The 26,856-nt window shown below is 44.8% G+C and overlaps 1 protein-coding gene across 1 annotated transcript in view; it reads right to left on the bottom strand.

Annotated features, from left to right (window-relative positions):
- Positions 1-18,645, bottom strand: part of LOC146196156 (neprilysin-2-like) — a 29,281-nt gene extending 10,636 nt beyond the window's left edge. Inside the window, exons 1-5 of the mRNA XM_084596934.1 lie at positions 18,424-18,645; positions 13,685-13,897; positions 10,923-11,060; positions 9,202-9,381; positions 5,136-5,310 (exon numbers count right to left, since the gene is read on the bottom strand). Coding sequence (XP_084453060.1) covers positions 5,136-5,310; positions 9,202-9,381; positions 10,923-11,060; positions 13,685-13,897; positions 18,424-18,645 — 928 coding nt within the window. The remainder of the gene's footprint in view (positions 1-5,135; positions 5,311-9,201; positions 9,382-10,922; positions 11,061-13,684; positions 13,898-18,423) is intronic.
- Between the last annotated feature and the right edge of the window lie 8,211 nt (positions 18,646-26,856).

The raw sequence follows: 26,856 nt of genomic DNA, 5'->3' as shown, positions 1-26,856 counted from the left end.
AGGCTTGCCATCATGACCATATGTGCGTCAATATGACGTCACATCCAATAATTTTGTCACAGTCATTTCAAGGCACGATATATAACGCGTTATGACGCCATCAATTACTTCAAGGTATTATATACTATACTAGTCATGACATCATCATTAATTTCAAGGTACGACATACTACACCACGGATTACGTTATCAATTTCGAGGTACGACATACTACACCACTGATAACATCATCATTAATTTCAAGGCAGGACATACTACGCCACTAATGAAGTCAATTATTTCTAGGTACTATATACTGCATTACTCATTACATCATCAATAATTTCAAGCCACGAAATACTACACTACTGGTTACGTCATCATTAATTTCAAGGTATGACGTACTCCACCACTGAAGGTATGACATTCTACACCGTCGGAATTTCAGTTACCAGTCAATCTGTCCCTAAGGTAACCTTTACATCTACGCCTGTACTCACCCGGTTCATGACAATATTTTCACAGTCCAGAAAATTGGCCATGTGATAAGCATTGTAAGGTTAGTTGTTTTTTAGGTTTACTGTCCCAGAGCTTCCCCGGCTATCGGGTAACGCATAATGGCGATTCATTTGTATATTGAAACTATTGTGCACTAAAGTTATGAATGCTTAAACTAGTTTAAGTTTCATTTTCGTTCTGAAATCAATGCTAGGCAGGCCGCAAATGAATCATGAATCCGGATATTTTTCAGTTTATTTCAGCATTTACAGCTTATTAATATACAAGAAATTCTCCAAACTGTCTGAACGAGGCAATGCTAAGGATGCAAGATGTGAAGTTCTGCTGGATATCTGCTGCCAAGGTCACAGCCCGCAGCACTTAAAGGTGATGCGAGAGAGCGCATTTTCGAGCGCAAAGCAATGCTCTACTTTCCGGAACGTTACTCAACATGGCTTACGATTTTTTTTTTGTTTAAAATACATGCCTAAAACAAAACGAGGGCTACTGTAGCTGGAGGAAGCGCGTGTGTAATTGAGACCATTTTAGCGTATAATGCCTGTTTTGTTGTGTATCATTCGCTAATCTCTAAATCTAATGTCCAGCTATTTTTTAGTCTCTACTACCGATGGTCCTTGCCTTGCATGGTACTTAAATGATTTTTGCAATTTTTTACACTGACACACCGTCTGAAGTGTACACATCAATATCTTCGAATTTACTTATGATGCCTTGAGTAGCATTTTTCTAATTTTTGTACTTTTTTTGCATTGACACATCGTCTGAAGTCTCGCACCTTTCGTCTGCATCTTCAGATTTCCTTATAATGCAACAAATGGTAAACATATTGCATTGGTCTCGTGCTTATATGAAGAAACTATTTTCATTTCACAAAGCACCTGGCATCTTTTCTAGAATACTGATATTTGGCAAAGCCTGCGACGGAGATGCGTTGACGGCCGGTTAAAGTGTCTTGGAATGTAACTTTCATTTTTCAAAGCAGAAATTAAACAGAAAAATTATGGTGACACTTTAACTCCACCTTTAAGGGTATGAAGGGGATGGGCCCAACATGCAAAACCCCGCTTTAATCAATTCGTATGAATGTGCCTATGTTGCCTATAGGGTAACATGCCCGACGCAGAATGCAAAGAGTCCCTATATGAAATGAAAGATCCAAGTTGGCAGCTCCAGCCATATGTAACTTCCAGTCAATGTGCAACCATTTGAGCTGCCAGCTTTCGTTCACAAAGTCCACGCCGACGTCGGATTTTGTGACGAACGGGCCTTTAACGGTATCGCGTTGGAATCAATAACAGATCGTAAAGAACGCAAATAATGCGTCAATAGAAGGTGGAAGGGTGCCGCGGATGCTAGCATTCAAACTGCGCACACCAATAGAATCGATACCGAAAGTTCTCTTCAGGCGGTAGCGCGCAGCATATATACCGCACGCCATAGACCGATACCGAAAGCATGTTGTCAGCCGCCTGATGCGCTAGAGTCAATTGGGCCGCTAGACCTTACAGGAGTGCCCGCTCTTTACCAATTTCTTTCTCCATTGAAGCTGCACGAGTATAGCAAGCAGTCCTGATAACATTGCTTTTTCGACTTTTCTGGTAGGAACGTGAATTATATACATCAATTATTATCGGTGCAACGCATACAACGAGGGCGAGAGGAGACACTGACACAGCGCCTCGTCCTAGTCGTATGCGCTGCACCGATATATCTAACATGACCAGGCGTCTACCTTGTCTATAAACATCGAGCCAAGCTGCGTTCAGACGCTGCGCGTCTGTAGGCGGAACATAACCGAATCCGCGAACTGGCACTTCCTGCCCGTGCCGGAGTTCCCGGGTTCGAACCCGACCTCGGCGGCTGCGTTTCGATGGAGGCGAAACGAAGGGGCGTCCGTGTGCTGTGCGATGTCAGCGCACGTTACAGATCCCCAGGTGGTCGAAATTACTCCGTAGCCCTCCACTACGGCTCCCCTTTCTCTCTTTCCACTTTCACTCCCACCCTCCTCCCTTCCCCTACGGCGCGGTTCAGGTGTCCACAGAGCAAGTGTGACAGATACTGCGCCTTTCCCTTCCTGTGAACCAACCAACCAACCACTTCCTGCCCCGCATGTCGCTGCTTCCACTGTGGCGGCAGTTCGCAAGCTACAATCGGTTCGACGCGCTGGTCAAGTTTTGCAGCATGTGTCCCTTGCTTTAATCTCAGTTCTGCGGAACATAGAAGATAGCAACTTATTAAACTGTGCAGCACTACACTAAACATTGTAGAAAAAAATGCAGAGGCAATGACATCACCAGTGAAAAAAGTTAGGTGGCAAGCTTTTGCATGTTCACTGGATTTTACTTTACGCCGCTGCTGTCATAAAAAAAATATTGGGTTCAGCTGTCCCGCTGTAAACTTCCAAAAAGCTTACATATTGAAGAAAAAACGCAGGTACCCAGTCATGGATTCGAAGGTCCACACTTATTTACAGCGCTCAAACCGTGCTGGGCATCAGCCCAAACATGAGAAACGCAATTCCTGTTTCCTTTTACCTTTACATCGAGAGCGCCGTTTAATGTTTTTGGTCCGGCGCTTTGTACCGAGATGAAGTGCCAACAGGAAAGAGGGAAAAGGAAACGAAGCAGGTGCATCACTCAGCACGCATTCATGCCACATGTTGCGCCACTGCTGAGTTATCCCGCCACAGAGATACCAGTCCACAAGAAAAGTAAGAGGGATAAAAATTACGAAATGTTTATTCTCCACGACACGCATGTGCAAATTTTCGTTCCAAGGTGTTACCATACGTGTGTTAGTATTTTTTTTTTTTTCAGTATATGTGTTTTCGTTAGGATTGAGTAATAATTTTGCTTCTTTTTTTTGCAGTGTAAGACACTGGTCGTTATGAACTTTTCTCCTCACTGCTACTATCTTCGAACTTGTGACTGGGTATGATTGATAAATTTTAATTTCCGAGTAAATATCTTTAAAGTGGTGCATCAAATTTGCTAAACATGATTATACGTGTAACTTTGCGCATACGCCTAATAATATTACAGAATAGCACCATTCTAGAATGATTTTCCGAATTTCCTGTGAACTACAACGTGGCTTCCATCGCATTCAGAACAGCTTAGGTCACCAGAGGCGCAAAACACTGAGATCGCTGCTGTTCTGTTCTTTTAATTCAACACAGTTCATACACGAACCTTTCCGGAGGAACGTAATAACCGCGACCTGTAACACGGCAGTACATAGGCTACTTTTGGACATTACCTGATCTCTTGTAAACGCTGATGACATGGTTTCCGTATGCCTGTTGAACCTCAGAAAAAGATAGCTTTACACAACTATTTCGATTCTCAATTATTCACCACGAATAGGTGAATTCCAATAGAGGATGTATGTTTAGTAGTGTGTAGCGCATTTATAGAAAAAGCACGCAGCGTCAAAATGCTTACCTTATCAGAAATAATGAGTTCAGCGGTGTCTGTGGCGCTCTTCAACTTTATGAATCATGCTTATTGTCAAAATTCAGTCTTTGTGTACATACATTTGATAACAACAAACCAACCACTCTAAGAAACAATAGAACCTTTCAAAAATAGGCTGCAATTCTTCAGGTTTCATGTAACGCCACTCGTTTGATATTCTGTTGTACTTTTGTGTATTTCTGTATTTTTCTGTACTACTTTTCTGCAGTAGCAACACAAAATTCGGTATTTACTACCGAAATGTATGTTGGTGTCATACACTGTCACAAAAACACAAATTCTTGTGTGACAGCAGCAAATCGTCTGCAGCTTTTATGAAGAGAGCAAGGCAAACAAAACCTCATAAGCAAGGGGACTCGTTAATCTAGTTCCTATAGATTCAAAGTCCTTCGATGGAGTTAGCCGAGAAACCATGAGTGGGGAATGATGGTCAAGGTAGACATATGAAGAAACGCGTTCTCTAAAAGCGAGTTTCGGTACATAGTTGGTTGGTTGGTTCATGGGAAGGGAAAGGCGCAGTATCTGTCACACTTGCTCTGTAGTTTCGGAAGTGTTTCCCTATGCGTCTAATATAGGCCGCGCGTCCTTTAGCGGATTTTGAAGAGAAAAGCTTCACTAGGCTCGTCCACACCACGCTTCGCGTGAGCCGGAGCCCCAGATTTGCCACTTCTGAGCAAGCGCGAAACCAAGTGACGTTATGCTTGGCGCAGGTGGTCACCGTCGCCTGACTTTTCGCCGCCGCCGCGCCCTACTGCGCATGCGCGCCGCCGTTTCTTCTCCTCGATAAGGCGCACTTGCTCATAGAACAGGAGGAGACACTCGCCATGGAAGAGAAGAAAACGCAACAGTCGGACGGCGCAGAAACATCGATCCATAAGTGGTAGCTTACTTGGCTAAAAAGCAGCCAAGATATGAAAAGCGAAAGGCTAGACGAGCGGCTGAAATGCTTTTCGCTTCAACACATCCAGGCTTAACCTTAGCTAAGCCACAGCTAATTTTATTGGTGTACTTATGTGGGGCACAGCTGTATCCTGGCTAGCAAGCTGCACGAACGTACCACTTGGAAATAAGGGGAATCCGAATCGCAGTGCAACATTTATGACGCGATGTGAACACCTGCGCTCGACACACTTAGCGTATTCAATAAGAAATGCTTCCTTGCCTATTAAGTCGAGATGGAATATTTCTTTGATCATGCCCTGCAAGCGACCCTGATCCGTGGTGTAGAGGCGTAGGTAGGACAGGTAGAACTCCCGGGGTGCCAGCCCGTCTACCGACTCCGAGTCCAGCTTGCGGCGCTGCTCCAGCCACCTACTTTCGAAGTCGCTGAAATTGAACTGCATTCCCGATGAACAAAACGAAGTATTTTGCAGACAGAGGTAGGCTCCTTTTATTTTAGTTCTTAAATGACGTTCTTTAATGTCTCCAAAGGCAGATGTAAGAGAAACGTACAATAATGCGGTAGCACACACAAAAAGAGAAGAACAAATCGAGCCCTCTTTTCCTCTGTACCTACAAATATAAGCGCCTGGCGCGTGCCACTTTTACAAGCAAAAAAAAAAATTAACCAAATAGGCAGCACTCGGCAATTGACACAAGCAAAAGATTTTGGTGCCTAATATTTCGCATGAGTGCGTGCTGAACATTGCCTTAATTAAAAACAGAATTGTTTAATATACTTCTGCTGTGACCATCTAGATTTTCAAATCATTTCTTGCTCTACGTTGAAACATGCACAGCTAGAACGTGGACGGCAGTCTTAAGTAAGAGGTAATATCAAATCCCGTGGTAACTAAGCTCGTTCACTAAATGCATTTATATGACAGCTCCAATTTTGTTAGCGTCCTAACGCACTATCCTAGATAATGTAATTTGACAGGACTAACAAATGCAGCCACACAGCTAGGCAAGCTTTACAATGAAACAGAAGCGTTCTATCTCGTCTTAAAGTTTGTCTCGTTGTGTGGTTGCGTGTGTTAGCTCTGCTACATTTCGTACATTCAGATTGTACCAACTGTCCCGGAAAGGAGTTTTAATAAAAATTTCTTTTTATGGTGGTGGCGTGCACCTTATCTCGTGTTGTCTTCTCTGCTGCGTTTCTCTTTTCGCGCTCGTTTACCATGATTACTTATCTATTCTGTGCGTGCTACCTTGGCTCAAGGACACCAGCATTGCGCAAGTCACAAAACTTATATGGGTTCCTCCAAACATTGATTATAGCGAAGAGGGATGTATTGGATTGTCCGGAGGGCTGGCGATGGTGATCGATGACGCAATGGGATCGTATTGCGAAGCACAATCTTGGGTACGACCACGGCAGCCCGAGCTCCGAGTACCCGTGCCAGCTGATCGGCGAAAAACCCAGAAGCCTTCATTTTCGTTTGTGTCGGCGCAGTGTCATCTTATTCTTTACAATGGCTTCTATGCCACCTGGAACAGTTAGACGACTGTGCAAAAATTCTCTATAATAATATCATTGAATTGTTTCATTTGGATCCATCAATAAACTGTCATCGTGAAAATTTTGTTGCTTTTTTTCCTGGTTATCCCTGAAAAACTGACTTCGCAGTGCTGGTGATATATCCTTTTAATAAGCTTCCGTTGCTGTCAGACCTTTTTGCCCACATTTTCTTCTAGAACCTATAGACATCGCATGTCACACGCTTCTTCCCAAAACCTAAGCTGGTTTTGTACACCGCGGAAATTTTTTCTTCGTAACTTTTGTTTGCGCTGGGCGAAGAAAAAGAAGGCGCAAGAGTAGTTACTCTGTTAGCACCTCTGTCGAATGTATTGAGACAAAGGCACTGTTTCCGCGGTAAATACTCCGTCTAAAAAGAGCTGAATCACGATCTATAACCCGGCTCTGCCGCTGTCTTGGGCATCGGTTTGTGTACGTAGAGCAGCATTCAGCTTCACACCGCTGTCAGCCGACCACTATTCCTGTAACTTATTATCTCTATTATTCTCCCTGTGTCTGGTGGTTTATTCCCAACCTCTTCATGCGTTGCACTTTGAGGCCCTGTTCATCGTCCTTGTTCATTCAGAACAAATTTTCTGCTCTGTATATGCACTATCTATCGTACTTAGCACGACGGCCAAACCATTGACTGCCAACGAAGGGTGGTATAACAAAGGTAAAAAAAGAATTAGGATCACAGCAAATCGTCCCAGATAATATGAACAATAGTGACCGTACCAGAGAACGAGAAGGTACCATTAATTGCCTCCGTAATTGAAAACATCACACTTCCAGCCAGCGCGCTAATTAAAGAATGACCCTCAGCTCACACGACACTGACTAGGAATGAACAGGCCGACCCCAAAAAGTAATGAAAATGCATTATGAAAACTGTAAGAATCGACGTCCAAGAGCACGCCGATGATTCAAATGTAAATTGCAAACTCTGCATACGCCGAATTCGCAAAGAATTTTTATTTTGAACAGAAGCGCGGCATCCCTTGGCAGTGGTAGCGTTGAAATCGAAATATATATGTGCATTGCTGTGGATCAGCTTGCAAGAGCGATTTGAAAGTATACGTGACCGGACGCCTGTATAGACTTATGGCAAGGCCTCGTCTGTACATATTTAAATAGGTCAGATATCGCCTCGCATGAATACGTCCGTTAAAACATCTCAGAGCCGTTGACTAATAATGACTTCGAACACGAAGTGGGACCACTGCCCTGCCTCTAGAAATTGGATTTATTGGCGTGCACCCACTGCCACAGACGGCTCAACCACAATTAGTTATATCGCGTCTCTAAAGGCGATAGTTGGTGGCAAGGGCCTAGGAACGACAAGCGTGGCCGCATTAGCCCCCTAGAACGCGTCGCTTTGCAGAAATTACACACGACCATGACTCGATTTTTGCGACATAAATGCAATTTGGCAGATATAATTATTGGCTGGAGTACATAGCTCACCCCTTCTACAAACACGGAACGTAATCAACTTAAAATGCGAGGCTCTGAGTTTATTAAAGGCATTAGCTTTTGTTAGAGAGCTCGACTGAATTATCGCCTCGTAAGCAATATGACACCATTTCGCATTACAGGCCTATGAAAAAGAAAGCATGACGATTGGAAAACAATTAAAAGAAAATAATTTAGAATGGAAGTAAACGACCTTTTGCGTTCATTCATCAAATGCAATGACACCTTCCTACTTTGTATTCTTTTTGGTCCTTCTTTGCCTTTTTCACACATCATGCCCTTTGAATTCTATAACTTTACTTGAAACTCTTCCCAGCTTTCGCCCCTTTTCCACATTTCATTGCCGCAATGTAGAACTTTAACAGATACAGCGCATTTTCTTTCCTTTCAACCAATTGTTACATTCTCTCTGTTAAAACTACAAAGGGAGATTAGTAACGACTGTTTTCCCAATAAGCATATATTTTCTCTCGATTGTCTTTGTGTTGAAAATCCTCACACTTTGTTGACATAAGGAGGACTGCATATATTTCAAATACATAACCTAATTTTGAAAAGCATGGACAATTCGCCCCGGTGCCCTAGAAGCTTTCGGCCGAAATATTGCATTATTGCATTCAGAAATATCGCGTCTGCGCACGTAAACAATCGGGTGCGGTGAGCTTGCTCACAGCATCCGCTCGTTATGAACGTCGCTAAAATGAAAACCGGACCAGAAATACTGTTCATATAAAGCATTCCGACACTTGAAAAACTCTCGCAGCAAACAAAGTCAGCACAAGTGACGGTGTTAATGGTGGTGTTCGTATGATCTGCTTTCCTAATGGTGAACATATAAGCAATGTCTGCTCGTTGATACGGAACAGCTAGCGTTAGGTACACCAATATTACAAAATGAAGCTGACTACCCAAACATGTAAACTGGAGATATCACGGTCAAATAGCACATCGCGCTTCGCTGTCAGCTATCATGTGATTTTTACTGATCATCAATGAAGGAGGTGAAATTGTAAACAAAAGCTACGCCAACAGGGACATTCCGCGTGCACTGCACTACATATTCCTGCTCGTGAACATTTTTTTTTGCGAATAGCTAAACGATTAGAGCATGGTACTGAAACTGTAAACTGTTGAGCATCACTTGGATCTGATTATACTTATGTCAAGACCATCCATGCTTGTGTAAAAGGTTGGCGCGATGACCACCCGTTTTTGATCTGTCAAAGAGCCACTCGCATTTTCTGTTGCAGAAGACTATAGCTTAGCATTACCACCAAGTGAAGTTAGTGCTTACCATCAGAGCAGGCTTGCCTCCTAGGAAGCCGAGTTTCCTCACTAAGAATTGGAAAACAGCCCCAAAGCCGAACTTGAGGCAACACGTCATCATGAGCTCGATAGAATTGTATGGTTCTATCGGATCTGTTGTTTCGAGGTCAAGATTGAGGGCCACCATCCATCCTTTCAGGTCGCTTACCTGCATTTAGCACCAGAGTTAATTTTGACATCGAAATGCGTTTTTTATTCACTCCCTTAAAGCGACACAGATATAATAAAACATATTTAGGCCTGGCTGCTCTTGCGTAGCGCTGATGCCAGTGCCAGTCGGAACCATGTATTGAATGACGTCAGTAAGATTAACAAAAAATGTTTTTTTCCGTCCATATACTACGAAACAAATATGTGCCAGATAGTACTTGGCCCTTATTTAAGAACCTGAATTCCGGGTACGCGAATGGAACGTATCTAGCCCTGTCAGTATCTTCCCAGAATTAATAGATATAAATTATTCGAACGTTAATAAGCTGTGGTCACTTCAGGTAGCTAACGCACTGCAGCCTAGGCATTGCTTAAGTTGAATGTGTTGCGAAGGCCTGATGGGAACTATTTAAATCCTCATTTAGCGCCCTGTATAGCAAGCAAGTTTCTCGCAAAAAGACGAACTTTGTCACCTGCAGTTATTAATAACGTGTAGACTGCTTCTGGAGCGCAGAATTTACCAGTACTGGAATATGGAATTACGCGTTCTTTCTCGCCTTAATACTTTTAATGAGGCCTAAAAACTGCAAGAAATTGCTCTGGGGCAATGAAACTGATATTGGACATTGATCGATTAGGCACTGCTTCATTGATTGATGCCCCTTTAAAATCAAAGAGCAAAATGACATAAAATGCAGCGGCGCTTTTATCATTGTTTAGGAAATATCAACCCCTTCATTGGATATGAAACAATCTAGTCTGGGAACCGGAAGAATTGAGGATATTTAAAAATTTTGTGCAAGTCTTCCTTCAAGCCCTGCATCCTGTTTACAGGCTATAGCGAGGCCAGCTTGTCCTTGCTGCGGATACGTCAACAGCCCTATTTCCTCAAGAAAGGATGGGAATGAGGGAGGAAAACGAACACCCTTCTTCACCTGCCAGCCGATTACTGGCACCACATGCAACCCGCTTGAAATGGTAAGCTTAATATTTTGTAAACTTGCTGCTCAAGCAGGGTAGGACAGAGGGTTAAGTCTCAAGGCTCAACTATTAAGTTTCGACTCATTACTGCCACATCAATTCATTCTGTTCGATAGAAAATAACATTGTAGATCTGTATCCTATATCCCCCTCCCCCCTCCCCCCGGGTTTGGGACGGTGACTCAGTGATTTGGTCACTCGACGACTGAATCCAAGAAAGCTGGATCAAATAATGGCCGCGGCCCCTTTCGAGTGAAGCGAAAAGCAAGGCACCTCCAGTGCACGTTGTACTGAACCCCAGGCTGCCGACAGGATATTCTGGGAGCCTTCGTGGCGTCCAATGATGCTTTGGCCGTAGAAAAAGCCCTGAGGTGAGTGAAGGTAGTTGAAATTTCCCAAATCTCTAAACACTTATAAAATAAACGCGTTTCGTCTTGGTGGGTGCAAATATGCACCACTAGTGGACGAACTGCCAGAAAAAAATATTTCAGACACCTCTGGTCAAGAGAACGTAATGAGTACATGCGCAGAGCCGTTCCGCCACACTCTTTGACTAACCTCCGACTGGTTCGCATTCCCAAGTCTGGCACAAGCTCTGAACATCTGCGCTGCTTTCTGCCACGCTGTCTGCTGCTTTGCAGGCACAGGCTCGGTGTAAATGCCTGACACAATCGTAGGCCGTATGCTTTTCCTGAGCTGTAAATGCAAACGAGGAATAGGGCGAGCTGTAAAATTCACACCTGCTTTGAGTACTCTAGCTTGCGCTCCGGCACTCAGGCGTGCCAGCTTGCAGAAACGTCGAACATGACATCGGCCAACAATTTAGAGCACACCAGTACATTCAAAGATGAATGCATTCGAAAGAGTATTGCTTGTAGCACACTAAACTCCGTGAAAGTTATTTATAACGTCTGAATAAAGAATCAAGTTTAATCCTACTAACACGTTTAGTTTCAGCGACGTACAGCCTCATCCACTTCTAGCGATAACATGGTCACTGCATTGAAAGCGCCATTACGTTCTAACTGTCCGCACACTAAAGCTAACTGGCAGTTCATGTGAAGCAGCACTTCCGGGTCCCTCTGTGCTTGTACTGCTTTGCATCCATATGCGCCTGGGTTGGACGTAATATTGCTTTGAAAGCAGCGACCATGTTATAGCTAGAAGTGGATGACCCTGTACATGCAACGATGAGGGTTCGGACTTTTAGAACACGAGGTAGGATGAAGTAAACCTTTATGACGAGAAAATAGAGATGGGAAATGGGGAAGTGAGAAACAGGTTGGTTGGCTCCCTTAGTTCTGGGCTCTGCTGGGTTTTTGCTGCGTCACGGACCCGGTGGACAGCTCCTAGCTGGATGTCCAAAGCTCGCCACACAGCGCCGCCTCGCTCCGGTCGTATGCGTGTTCTGTATGAGGCAAGGTTTTTGTTTTGCTGTGCACGCCAAGGATTTGTGGAATAGAGACGGACAGGTGCCACACCTGAGCGAACAGCTGTAAACGGTAGGGGTGTATCTTACACCTGTCATGTAAGTTAGAATATTTGTTAGCTTGGATAAGGCACCAGTGAATGGCTTCCGCCATTATCAGCTTCCTGTCTTGTGGGAGATACTTGCGACTCTCCAGCCACAGGTGTTCGAAATAATCCCCATATATACTGGACACAGGAACGGATCTCGCGATGAACTTTCTCCGGAGTGCAAGCCTGGCAATTTTGGGTTAAAAGTACTATGTGAACAAATAATCGCCTTATTTATAGTACACATGAGGGAACTGAAATCTAACCTTCCAATTCTCAAGTATATGGTCGACACAACTGGCCGATAAGGACGCTATGTGATTTTGCTCCCGTCTGCCCGTTTCGAAGATTTTTATCCCTGAGAGTACATCCCGTCACACCAGAGCAACATTGACTCTGTCCTTTCTTCACTGACATTGATACATAGAGAACAACAACGCCCCCAGTCACCACATTTTCTCTTATCTGTCTCACCTATGGGAGTGGGGCGTTCTCCAAAATGGACATCATATTACTAAACACGCTCTCGCCTCTAAGTGCATATCCCTATTCGCGAGTAGCCATGCATGCCGGACGATAATGCGACTTGGTGCGTTCTATTGCCTAACAAATATACCGCACCAAAAACTTTGACCCGAAAGGAGACCAAACGGCGTACATTTTCCATGTGATCTTCAGTCTTCCACTGGGCCTCCTCGAGTCCTCGAGGACAGTGGCATTCTCTCCGCAACTTTGCGCCAAATATAACAGTCCTTAAAACAAATCGTCGACCAGAACATTCCCTGTATATATAACATAGCGGAGACGCTGAGAACTTCTTCCTATACTTGAGTCGTCACGACCGTGAGATATCCACGCCATCTGCCTCGGGGAGCGCTAAGGCCCTGTCTTTCTGACCTCGCTACAGATAACAAGTGCGGCTCTACATTACAGGGGCCATTGTAGCCAAACATGACGCCTGATGGCTATTGTGGCCAAAAATTACCCACAAAAATGATGGGAACGACGAAGGACTCACGTGCTCCTCGAGATGAATGCAGTGATTAGACCCACTTTCTTTTACGGCTCTATGCTTCTGATAGTTTTTGCAAAATTACGTACCTAAGAAAGCGGCCTGTATTAAAGCTTTCAATTTCAAAACACTTGGGCTTCGCAAAAAGAGTTTTTGTCCCACTCGAAGCATGCACCTGAACGCTGCTTGCCCATGTGTGCCGCGTGGCATAACCCAAGCTACGGGCGTATACAAGTGGTTCGCTCATTTTTCTTCAGCAGTAAAAGCAACTACCTCAATCTCAATGGGTTTCCAATAAACCTTCTAGCTATCATAATTTTGTTTATGAGATCCGTGTCGTCGACAAAGAAATCACGTATCCGGAAAGCGCTTTTCTGCTAACGCGCTGTTGTGCGTTGTTTTACAAGGCTCAGGCAACTAAAGCCCATTCGCCAAGGGCTAGATTTAAAACTCTCGCTCGATGAAAGGGTGTTGAAGTGCTATGAGAGATTCTACAGATTGTTTAAAATTTCTGCCTCCTAGGAAGTAGAAAACCAGGTAATTATCAATCAGTCACTTTTCTCCTAAAAGTAAAATTGGGCGTAGTGAAATGTGATTATTATAAACTTGTGGAAAATGCTTTTGTCTTAAAGATGCAATAGCAGTACCACTTTTTCTCTCTTCATTGAAGCGTGTCCACTTTTTTACCACTAAATATCTGTCAGTTTATTTAATAATAGGCACGGAAGGCAGTAACTAGTGGATGATTTACGCAGTGTCTGCGGGCGTGCAGACTTACTCTTACTCGTACCATAGAGAAGGGAGAGTCCTCAGGCCCCTCGCCAGATCCACACACATACTGGTAGAAGTCGTCGCACGGGTCCGCACTGAGGTCAAGGGTAGCCCGCAGCATTTCGGACATGTACTGGCAGTCATCTGTGTAGCACGTAGTATTGTTCCGCGGTAAGGAGGTGACCACAATCTCGGAGAGGTCTGGGATTGTTGTTGCCGGCTGTGCTTTTTCCTAGTATATGGCCATTGACGACAGGGAAAGATCGTACTTGTAAAACACCGCCAAGAAAAACCGGTACAAGCACCGCACACAGAAAGAAAATACGAAAAGAGTTACTTGTTGCGTTGTTAGCACAGTATAGGTGCAACGATCGTCGAGAGCAATCAATATCCATCCAGTCCAAGCAATAACTCGTGCGTATCGTCAAGAACTGATTGATTTTCAGTTCCGAAACGCAAAATAATTAGCTTCCTATATTGTATATATCAAGAGAGAAGGAAATGGTAAACTTGTTTTTTTTTTTTTGGGCGCCTTGCTTTTAACCTCCAAGAAATGGTGAATAGTTAAGTTCACACAAAATCTTTCCGATACTCGCTTCATGCCTCGTTTTTAACGGGTTAGAATTGAAGGCATCATGCTCGATAAAATTTGACATTGGGGACGTTGTCGGCTTTGCAGCAGTTGTAAGCGCGAACTCACGACCATGCTTCTGAATGAACGTGCGAATGCGTGTGTGTGTGTGCGCGCGTGGTAGATATCAGACACAGAAATAATTCGTGGATGATTGATTAAGCGAACGAGGACTCGTATGGGAGCAGCAGACAGGCGTAATGCCCTTAGAAGCAGATCCTAGGTACCCCCTAAATATTTGTCCACTTCCCAACGTGCTCCCGGAGGATTGCTGTGGTCGACATTAGGTACAGGATGTTCGCTTATAAGCAGCCGTGCCGTCTACTCGATTACGTAGGGCAAGCAAATGGAGCGGTGAAGCATGACAGTCACACTGCCATAAATATGGTTCCATGTAGCAAGACGTCTTGAACCTCAGGCAAAATGTCGGCATCACGAGGGATACTAAGTGAATTATGCGATCCGGAAGCCAGACAACATCCGTAGCTTGAATGTGTGAGCTACTAGGGCTGCCATCACGTTGCCTGTAGAACATTCGACGACAGCCTAAATCATAAACCTTGAAGTGCGCTCGTAAGCTATAAACTAAACAAAAACCTGACCAATACGCAGTTTGTGTGGCAACATTCCCGTTATATCTCAATAAAGTCTCATTTAAAGTCTCTACTTTATAAGTGAGAAATAAGTTAGCACAGCCGAAATTACACAACCCTCGTTTTCAAACCAACCCTCCTAGCGGCTAAGGCGACGAGGCGGGAGACGGGGAAAGCTAGCTCTAATGCTTGATTCGATTCAGCAAAGAAGCAGGGCGTCATCGCTCTTTCTTCAGGGCGTGGTGGTACGCCGCACATTTCAAGACAAGCTTTTCCCGCCTCACCTTTTTCCGTTAGGTTTTCTAGGGATATATGGTGAATGATTATGAGCCTGGTTTCTCTGTTGATTTATTCTCGATCAATGCAGGAACACGCGCCGTCATTTGTGAGAAAAGTAAGGGGATACACGGCTCTCAAACTCAAGTGTGGAGACGCGACAACACCGCAACGCCCCGCGGCGAAGCTGTCAGGAGGCGGCAGCGTATAGGGCGGCCAAGTATACGATGACGTGTTTAGCATGGCAAAACGTGGAAACGCGTATTATTATTCGCAATTTTTCAATAACATTTGTTCCTCCATCTCCGCAGAAAGCAGTAAGGCATTATCGTTGCTTTACGGAGTGCCACAACAGCTTGCGCAAAACGAAGAACCGGGTGCCGCGGTAAAATTTTGCCGCCTCCCGGGTAAGTAGTATGAGAAGCAGAGTTGCGAAGATCGGACAGCTGCAGTCTGAAAAAGTAGTAATTGTCTCTTTCGTGGTATTTTAAGCCTACTTTGTATCGTGTAGCAGTACTAGTCTTCGCAGTCATTCTTCTGAGACCGACTGGAAGGCTGACATAAAACGGAAGCTTGTCTAGCTTCCAGGCAACTCGCCGCTCCTTTTTACGCATTGAAGGCGGTGTGCGTTTTTACCGGGTAAATATCCTAATTCCGGATGTAATTACAGCATGAGGCTTCAGCTAACTTCTTTAGAATAATTCCAAAATTAGCAGCGGCAGAAAGCGAAACATGGAGAAAAGATGGCTAAACTTCCATCGTTTTTTATGCATCGCTTCCCGTGTTTACCACGGTGCTTTCCAATTCACTATAACGCCAGTTTCGGCTGTAGTTGGACGCGTTAATAGAGCCGCAGTGTTAGACTTGCCTGCTATATGAGTTACCCACGTGATTAGCGAAATCAGCAACTTTAACTCATTTATGTGAGCTTGCGTAGAGACGGCCGCTGTTTAATAATAGCCAATAGCGCTGGGTATACCAGAAGTCAATTATGATTAATCTTCAGGAAAGTTTATGTCAAGGTTATTTGTTTGTTCAGTGCAACCACTACGCGCTATTTTTAAGCTTTAGATTATTATCATAAACCTAGAATTCACGTTTCACGTCAATAACACCCTCAAGTTACAATGCCATGTGTCCACAGAAAATGATCGCTCCTAGAAGAACTAGTGCAATTTTTTTTTTAGCTTTGATTGTTCGGAAATTAGCAATATATAAACGAGCGCGTATCATTGATATTTTTTAGTGTAATAATAAATTTCACCAAGTGCGTGTCTCATGAAGCGCGATTGTATACACGCACGAAAAAATATGACAGAAACATTTACCTTAAGGTGCGTTCATGAGCAATTGTTGTGAGGAACCCAATAGTATTCTAGAAACCTTATCACATGTTACAGTGCGTGCGCACATGTATGCGTGAGGTAGATTGCCGCAGCGTGCTAAGAGGCGCTTATATACTAAGACGCCAAATGTAAAGACATGTAATACAATCCGAAACCACACATGTCAGAAATAGTAAATTCAGGTGATTAATGTTTGCCCCAAGCAGCTAAAATAAGGCGACAGCGTGAGCGGGAACCAGAAGCCTACCTCACTAGTACTGAAATCCATATATGGCTTGAAAATCCTAGAAAGTGCTTATTTATATCGCGATGTCCGTCATAGGGAATGATCGCTTACGTACGGTATATTCTTCACATGCAGCCAAATTTTGGCTGCCTTGCTTGCTACAGAATATTGCCGCGTGCCTCTATGTGGCCGAGGGAGACGAGGACGAAATTTAGTGTAGTGCGGTGCCTGCTGATGCTGCCTCGCCCAACACCGAAGACTACTTTCCATTCCTTGCTGTAGTCACGACCACCGATATGGCCCAGCATCACGGCGTGGCTCCGATTTATGCCCGCTTATTGAGAATCTCGAAGGCCTTAATGTCGCTGTTTCCAGTGCTTTTGCCCAGGTTTCATGAACATACTGCCTTCGCAGTCATGCTCTGTACAAGAGAAACTTCCTTCTCATTTTGCCATCCGGCCTCTGACTGGACATCATGTATGCATGCCACGATGGGTCTTATGCTGGTCATTTAGGAGTCACGCGAACATATTAGCACTTATTCGAGAGAAGTACGATTGGAGTAAGCTGCTGCCTTCCGTCCAGCACTACGTGAGGACATGCCGAGATTGCCAGTGGCGAAAGACGCCTCCCCTGAAACCTGCAGGGCTTATTCTGCCGATACCTACGTCGACAGCCCCTTTCCAGCCAGTTGGTAAGGATCTTCTGGGCCCTTTCCCAACATCCGCATCAGGAAATAGATGGATAGTTGTGGCGAGAGACTACGTATCGCGATATGCCGAGACACAGCCACTTTCCCGTGCAAATGCTGCTGAAGTGGCCCAGGTTTTTGCCAGGGCCCTCGTGCTGCATCACGGTGCACCATCAGATATTACTACGGACCGCGGTACGGCCTATAAGGCCAAACTAATGGAGGCTCTCTTCAGTCTAACCCAGCACCTCCACCAGAAAATGTAATCTGTACAAGGCAAAAGACACTGATGAGATCAGTATGCCACTGCACGACAGTATACTTTGTCCTGGTCTCCCTCGGTCGTATGGAGGCACGCGGCAATATACGCAATACACATAAATGGGTCTGCTTTCTTGAGATTTTTTCCCGCAAATTGTCCTTCAGAATTAAGTATATTTTTAAACCACCCTAGAAACCAACCGGTACAACGCGAAACGATGCACCTGGGCAGCTTGGCCCGGTGAGGCTAACCCTCGCTCCCGCTGTTGAAATTTCCGCCGAAAAAAACCCTGATTTCTCTAAAGCCCCTGAATAAGTTTATTCAAGGGCTTCAGATTGATCGCTGTCGTAGCGCCGCCTGGCTGAGGTTGGGATCCCTATACCTGGAAATGATTGTAGGCGCTGCCACAAGTCGCTCGACGCTGACAGCAATTATCATGGAAGTTATTCGCGTATTATCTCCAAATCTTCTTAGTCCGCTCTAAATTAAGAGCAGCTGAAAGGAGCGGTAATTCGATTCGAGGGCGACCGCCGATCCACATTTTCTGCTAGCGCTGCCGCCGATGCGTTCAGTTCTTGATGCGCGTGTGTCAACCTAATGCGGAGCTTTATTTTCGACTTTCGCTGTCTTCCTGCATACCCGACGGCTTCAACCACCACTGCCTGACGTCGAAATTGTCGGCCGTTTTGCCACTTTTAAAATTATAATAGATACTCTGGGCACGACTACTTACTGTGGGAAAGTAAGGCATTTCAATGCGCTTTCCCGTCCTCAAGAAGGCTGTAACGAGCAAGCTCACTACGAGGCTCGGAATGACACCAAGAAGGCAGACGGTGACCAGCGATACCACAAACGGACCACAATGCGCACCCTGGTCGCGCTCGGGCAGCTTGGAGTCGGCTGCAGACCCGCCTTCCAGATCATTGGTTTCCTGTACGAAATGCATAAACGCCATATACTTTGCGGATGCCCTTAAGACTCTTATTAAAGTTCCAGTAGTTGCTTAATGGCGCTTCTATTTTGGAGACGTTGCGCCTTCTAGTTGGTTATGTGGTTAAGAAATGAGTAATTGCTCGGACGTCCGACCGTCGCTGCGTTTGACTGAACGAGGGTGCTAGTCTTTGGCTGCAATTGGTGGTGGCGTTAATAATGCATAAGCATTGTATGGCTAAGTAAGCGCGTTTCGCTTGGCCGTGAGTTTGCAGGAGCTGTAAAAGAGGAACTAGTAGGTGTATCAAAACAAGAATAATACCATTGCATAGAACGTCAAGGAAAGATGTTCAATAAATAAATGGTTGATGTGGATTAATTGGATAATTAATTAGAGGAAGTTATGTGTGTAATTGGCAGCCATGATGGCCGTCCAGCAACTTTTGGTTTCGGTTCTCAGCTTCCGGTCACGTGTCTCAGTGGAACGCCCGTTGTTGTTCCTTTGAACGCATCATAGTTCACCAGCGTTCTGTGATTGGTTTATAGGAAAGGAAAGGGGCAGTATCTCTCACTCGCGAATCCCGCTGATACATCTCGCTGACAAGTTGACAACAGAGCAATGCTAAGGCTTACGGATTTCCCCAGGGAAGATTCTGCACTAACCTCGGAAAATTTTTTCGATCTGGCTTGTATAGCAGGTGAATATTTTCGGGATATTCCTCATTAGGTAAGGTTCTAGTGGCATTTGAAGCCATTGTCGGGCGCTAGTGCCTGTGTGTATTCGAAAGGGCAAGACACAAGCGGTTATTGTAAACAAACATCGCGGGGGAAAAGCAAGACGCTCACAACGTTTGAACAGCAAAGTCTTCTGTAATGGCATGTCTGTATTGCTATAGAAGATTTTTATTCCACACGCCGGATATACATTCGCGATCAAGCATATACATACAAAACTTTCACTTTTCTGCAATCGCTTACACAATACAGAATATGAGTTTTCATCATCATCATCCGCCTGACTATATCCACTGCAGGGCGAAGGCAACTCTTTTATTTCTCTAATTAACCCGATTCAGTGCTAGCTGCATCCACTTGACCCCTGCGAACTTCATAACCTCATCCGCCCCCCTAATTTTCTGCCGCCTCCTGCTACGCTTTCCTTCCATTGGAATCCAGTTTGTTACCCTAAGCGACCATCGGTTATCCTCTCTTCGCTCTACGTGTCCTGCCCATGCCCATTTCTTCTTCTTGATTTCCACTAGAATGTCGGTAATTTGACTTATTTCTCTGACCCACTCTGCACGCTCCCTATCTCTTAATGTTGCCCCTACCATTTTTTCGTTCCATAACCATCTGCGTTGTCCTCAACTTAAGTAGAACCCTCTTCGATAGCCTCCACGTTTCAGCCCCATAGGTGAGTACAGGTAAGATGCAACCGTTGTATACTTTCCTCTTGATCGATACCGGTAAGCTGCTAGTCATAATCTGCAGTGCTTGCCAAATGCCCTCCATCCCAATCTTATTCTTCTTATTTATTTTTCATGGTCGAGATCTATGGTTACTACCTGTCCTAAGTAGAGATATTCGCCTACGACTTCCATTGCTTCGCTACCTAATGTAAACTGCTGTTCCTTTCCGAGGCTGTTGAACATTATCTTAGTCTTCTGCATATTGATTTTGCTGTCTCATACTTTTTCCAACGATGCATAGGCACCTTCATATATAAGCATTTCCCTGCTGAGGCCATGTATAGTTGAGATTCCCGGCGTATAAATTCCCAACTTTGCAAAAAATCAATGAGATGCTCCTCAATGCGATTATTTTAGGGGACAAAGAACCTCAATTGCTCCACAGAGCAACTATGCTGCGCTTATGGAAGTCCAAAGCAACGCAAGGAAGACGCGATACCTAAAGTAGTGCACGTTTTTCTTATACATTTATTTCGTAATGAAAATATTCAATTATATACATAGGTAATTATTGCACACTCATATGAGGACTAATTATTGCACACTCATATGAGGGCTATAGAACGAAAAATGGTAGGGGTAACATTAAGAGATAGAAAGCGTGCAGAGTGGGTCAGAGAAATAACTCAAGTTACCGACATTCTAGTAGAAATTAAGAAGAAATGGACATGGGCAGGGCATGTGGTGCGAAGAGAGGATAACCGATGGTCGCTGAGAGTAACAAACTGGATTCCAAGGAAAGGAAAGCGTAGCAGGGGGCGGCAGAAAGTTAGGTGGGCGGATGAGATTAAGAAGTTCGCAGGGGTCAAATGGATGCAGCTAGCACAGAACCGGGTTAAGTGGAGAAATATGGGAGAGGCCTTCGCCCTGCAGTGGGTATAATCGGGATGATGATGATGATGATATGGGGCTATGTATGTTACCAAAGAATCACACAGGAATAGGACGCATATGCCAGAAACATTTGGGGCACACTTAAGTTCCGACCTTAAGTGCATGATGCAACAGTGCCTATGACTCCCTTTCGCGGCGTCCCTTGCGGATTCCTTTTCGTCTATGTATTTCGCTACTCGCTTAATCTATTAATTTGTCTCTCTTTATTCATGCATACTCATTTGCACATAAATCATGTGAAATTTAATCCGACAACGGTTTGAAGTCACGCTTTAACAAAGCCATACTCTTCTGCCTGGGTACAACGGTGCCGAACGGTTAGATTTTCATCACAACAGCCAATCCAGAGTTGGCAGCTTCTGTCGCTCGGCCATGGCATCTAATCAGAAGTCGGGCTTATAACAAATTTAGCCGAACTCGGGGCATGTTTCCTATGGCTGTGCTGTGGAAGCGGAATGGCGAGGCTCGTGTTGCTTAGACTTCCTGCACTTAAGCTAACTCGCATCTGTAAAACGTGTCCACCTGACATTTGCACGTACGTTCTGAGGAAGGGCCACTCAGAAGTGTTTCCCCGAGTATATATGAAGTTGTTACAAGAACATTGCAGAGGAATGTGTGAACGAGGCGGTGTCAGAAAACGGGCAAGGTCAACCTTTGGTCACTGTCAATATTTGGCGGTAAATGTTCCTCAATTTCTGAGTAAGTGCAGTGTGATGCATTTCTTGGACGATGGATGGTCCTGTGCATGCGGATTTAGGCTTAGTAATGCCCAAATATTTTTTCTAGGCTTTCTACACACAGCGCAAGGAATCTGGTTGCTCTCGTTCAGTGTGCCATGTTTTAAATCATGACATGGGCCATTTCAAATATCCGTGGCTGCTCAGCGCCGGCTAGATATACACACGGATTAAGCGCCACATATATTTCTTGTCGCATTTTAATTAACAAAGACGACGAAACGACCCCAAGGACAGATTGAAGCTTGAGACAGGTAGCATTGACTATTGTTGAGTAACAGGCATTATACATCACAGCTGACCGCATGAACATTCAAAATACCATGAAGCATTGCTGTGGCCGGTATGGATATGCCCAAACCATGCGGTGTTGCCTCATAATGGCCACTATATCCAATTGAATCTACCACGAAAACTTGCAATAACCATTGCAAGTACCCTGAATGAGTTCGAGTGGGTAGAGTGCCGTCATAAAAAACTAACATGTTTAGTGTCTTAAACACCGAACGGTGCTGCGGTAAATGTCAAACAAGCTAGTTAATACGTATACAATGTGGCATCACTTGTACTGTAGAGAAGTTTCGATTATGCGGACAGATAGCTGACATAGAGTAAATGCTTTTGCGGACTTGCTGTCTACAAGCTAAGCCACCACCGCTCCGGTCCTGCTCGCTACCATTGCCTGGATCCCCGCTTAGCACTGGGTGGAGGCACTGAGTATCGATCCCAGTACCTCTCGCACCTCTCGAGTCGGCTCCACGCGCCCTTCGTCGTCAAGCGCAACTTTTCGACCTTCGTAACCGTCTCCTCTATTGATGCAACTATATGTCAGATGGCCGTAAGTGGCTGCTCGTCGTACCTCGCCACCTCCGTAGTGATATCTGCGCATCCTACCATAACGATCCCCAGTGTGGTCATGTGGGTGTATTTAAGACTTATGAACGGTTGCGACAGCGCTTTTACTGTCGCGGTAAGTATACATTCGTCAGTATATCCGCTCGTGCATTGATTTCTAGAATCGCGAGCCTCCTCCTCTCCATCAGCCGGGTCCACTACAGCCTCTTCCGTACCAGTTTATTATGTTAGGATCGATGTATGGACCTCTGCCGTACACACCCTCAGGGAATCGTTGGATCATCGTGGCCGTCGATCACCTTACTCGCTATGCGGGAAATGCAGCCCTTCAGGATGCCACTGCACCCAATATTGCGTCCTTTCTTCATCATTTCAATCTGTGGCACGGGGTCTCCCGTGAACTTCTAAGTGATCGAGGCAAATCTTTCTTATCTGAGGTTGTTGAATCGCTCCCACACGACTGTCAAACCATCAACCGGACAGCCAGCGCTTGCAACCCTCAAACCAACGGCCTCATAGTGCTTCAATCGCACGCTGGGTGGCATGTTGTTCGAGTACATCGCTTCCGATCACTCCGATTGGAACAAGGTTCTTCCATGTATAACCTATTCCTGCAACACTGCCGATCAAGCAACTACTGGATTCTCGCCATTTTTTCTCCTGTACGGGCATGAACCGTGGTCCCCACTCGGCACCATCCTCCCCTACCGTCCTGATATCTCAGAGTATACATCACTTTCAGCAGCTGCCAGGCACGCTGAAAAATGCCGAGAGCTGGCTCACTCGCTTACTTCGGAAAAGCAAGCCCCGAAGAAAGCGCACAGCGACAGCAGCCACTCTGTCCACCAATTCTCTCCCGGTGCTCACGTATGGCTCTGGGTCCCATCGACACCACCAGGTCTGAACATCAAGTTTACTGTCAAGTACCACGGGCCCTATCTAGTGCTCCAACAGACTTATTCTGTCGATTGCCTAGTTGAACCGCTAGCTGCTTCCACCGACCTTCGCCGCCGTGGGCGTGAGATCGTTCACATTGACCGTTTGAAGCCTTATTACGATCCCGCTATCCTTTCGTCTCGTTGAGTCGTCAGGGTGGCTCCTCTTTTGTGCGGTGGCCAGATTGTAAAGAAGTTCCGATTATGCGTACAGATGGCTGAGAAAGAGGAAGTGATTTTGCGGACTTGCTGTCTACAAGCTAAGACACCACCGCTCCGGTCCTGCTCGCTACCAGTGACCGCTACCAGTGCCTGGATGACCGCTTAATACTACATACATATCTCTTCACATGATCATATTTTTCTTTTGGTGGGAAGCAAGCCCTGTAACCTCTTCCAAAAGGGTGCCATTTGATGTTATACGAACTGCGCCACAATACAGCAGCTAAATTGCTTTATGAGCTGTCAGTACACTAAGCTGGCACACGCATACAAAGCAAAGAAATGCCGCTCTGCTGTTGTGTGTTGCGGAGGTTTTCAAACGCAGCGGAATGTACTTGAAACATAAAAAGAAACAAGCACAATACCTGCACATTCCACACAACTTAGATAAGTGGAAATGATTGTCGTAAGTGTCGAATTTCGGACGATGTGCTTCATCCGGCACAGTTCTAATCCACTGGTTTATCAGAGGTCCATTACCAGTGCGTTCTAAAACGAATGAATACAAAGTCTTACATTCGTTCTGAAATAAAAGGCAGCCATACATTTAGCACTGCATTGTGGTTATCCGCTTTTATTCAAAAAAATGGTTTTCCTTCAATTCCTCACAAAGCTTTTTTTCGTTTTTGACACAATGATTACTACAAATGAGTTTACGGGCTTACAAAGGAAATCTGTTTCACTGAAAGCAGTACGAGCCTTCAATATACAAGCTACATAAGAATGCCTCATGTTTAGTATAAATTAAACTCTCCTGAAGTTAGCAGCTTCATAATGCGACGAGCGATTAAGATTAGGTGGTGTTAAACACTTTCCTGCGGTCGGAGTTGCATCGATACACCTTAGTTCTGACGCGATAAAATTTCATCAACTGGCTCAAAGAAAGTTTGTGATCCCAAGCAAAAGTAACCAGAAGCGTAAAAGAAAACAATGGTTGAGGTAAGCTGTATTATATAAAACTTACCTTTATACCCCGATAATGTCGCCATTATTATTTCGGGCAATTATAACGAATTTGTGAATACTGTGAATATTCTGCATCCATCAAGAGGCGTTTCAGGTCTCGAAGACTATAGGGCTGAAGAAATGAATGACATCGAGCTGACTGAATAATTAAAAAGTGCAGAGGAATTTTAACAGTATTTTTAATATTGTGCGAAAGCAAGGTGGTACAAGCTTTCTGGGGCGGTGGGCCTGTTGCATTGCAATTTCAGCTGTACACGAGGCGCCATCTGGGAGCAGCCGTGTCCAATGGCGAATGATTAACAGTGGCCACCAGGATCAGCTACAGTATAACAGCGTGCTTGATCGCTATTGGCCACAGCTTCAACCCTATTTAACTGTCGCGCCATTTGGCAGCCGCCACGTAAAACAGCGGAGTTAACTCTGCCTAAGCCTGGTTATAGCGAGCGAAACCACCCGGCGAAGACCAAATACCTGAATGGCTTCCGAGAATGGAAGGGTTGCTGCACACGCATGATTTTCAACAGTTCACGCAGCCCGAAATCGCGTTGTTTTTAACCCATGTTGTGTATTTGTGGAGTAACGTTCTTTATGTGTAAAATCTGATTATAAATTTGGCAATAACCAAACAAAAACGGTAAATCAATAGTTAATAGGCTCGGCTACTGAGCCCGAGTTCCCTCGTTCGAAGCCAACCGGTTCGAATCAGCTCCGATGGATGTTTTTAGTGTGAAGTATTAACAGAAGTCTTGGTCGGTCATTGTTCAGTCATAGACTACGTCCCTCTCTCTGTTGGCTGGCGAACTAGAGAGGCCCACCGGGAAGACTCGTGGGTTAGACCCGCTATACCGTAGTTAAAGTTACCTGCACGAGGCCACATTTTTCTGTCATCCTTACACAGGTTAGCCAGTTAGAGCGGCGTTTAGAAGTGTTAGACAATCTGCTAAGCGCTTCCCTTCAGATTAGTGCAAAGATATCCTACCAGCGTCACGTTACCTCATCGACAGTGGTTAGAGTAGAAAGCGCCTCCCTGAAGTTAAGCTAGGGCTTCCTATCGGGGAATGTACAAGCGTACTTCCTGAAATACCATTCGTCGCCTGACCCCGTCCAATCGGTCACATTTAACTTTCGCTCTGGCTTACAGGAACAACCATTGAAGGTAAGCCTGTACTTACACTGAACTTCTAAGCAATTTCTAGACACAGTAAATGACGTTAGGTGAAATGGTAACTATGAAAAAGCACACCTGCTGGTGTATTGTTCCCGTTAAACACGCTGCGATCAGAAAATCGGCAGTTTACCTTCATATCTGGTTTCTTGGCTGATCAGCGGCAGGAAAGCCTTGGGTTACATTCGTCTTCTTCTATCACAATGCAAGACACCTACTTACAGCGCGCGACTGACTAGGGTTTGATGCAAGCTCAAGCAATAAATAATTCACCTCGACTTCAACTGTATTGTGAATGTTCTGAATTGGGATCAATGCTTATGAAAAAATACTTGGCGAAAAATGTTTTGAGGTGGTCAAGAAATCAATGAAAATACTAATTTAAAAAGAACATGAAATTTAAATCGAGGCAATGAAGCGCTAACAAAAAAGTCTTCCGGGTTGAGTATTACGCCTATTACGAAACTGACCCAATGGCCTTAGAGCATACCCTTTAATGGCTGCACCGAAAGAGAGGAGGACAGGAATTAGAGACGGTAGCTCGAATCGAGCGAGGGAAAATTCAAAATAATGTCGTTTCCGGGGAGCATACACCTGACAGGAGAGGATATGATAGCATACACGCCATAACATGGCACACAAAGATGTGACGGCGTGAACTAAGGACGACATATATATAATGAAGCAGATGATTCTGCAGCGCAATATTGTCATGGAAACCAAATACTGCTTTGATCTGCGCGATTTCAAATTCCAGGAATATTTTAAGTCTTTTAAAGTCTGTTGTCGCAAGGCTGGGCTCATTTCTCAGGGAGTAAAACGACTGTCTAATGAGGCTAACAGGCAGGAGAGGCAGAATCCTGTTGGTAGAAGCTGCTTCCAAATGTTAGCTATATTTATCTACTTTCCTAAGAGTGACTTCGCATCCCTCTCCAACGTTAGAGGGCGCAGACACTGTGCGGTGGCGTGTCAAGAAAACTATCATCATCATGA

This window comes from Amblyomma maculatum, chromosome 3, assembly GCF_055883805.1.
Source record: "Amblyomma maculatum isolate TAMU_Amacu chromosome 3, ASM5588380v1, whole genome shotgun sequence".
Taxonomy (NCBI): Eukaryota; Metazoa; Arthropoda; class Arachnida; order Ixodida; family Ixodidae; genus Amblyomma; species Amblyomma maculatum.
The sequence above is the reverse complement of the archived record's forward strand: the minus strand, read 5'-3'. Positions and strand labels throughout refer to the sequence as shown.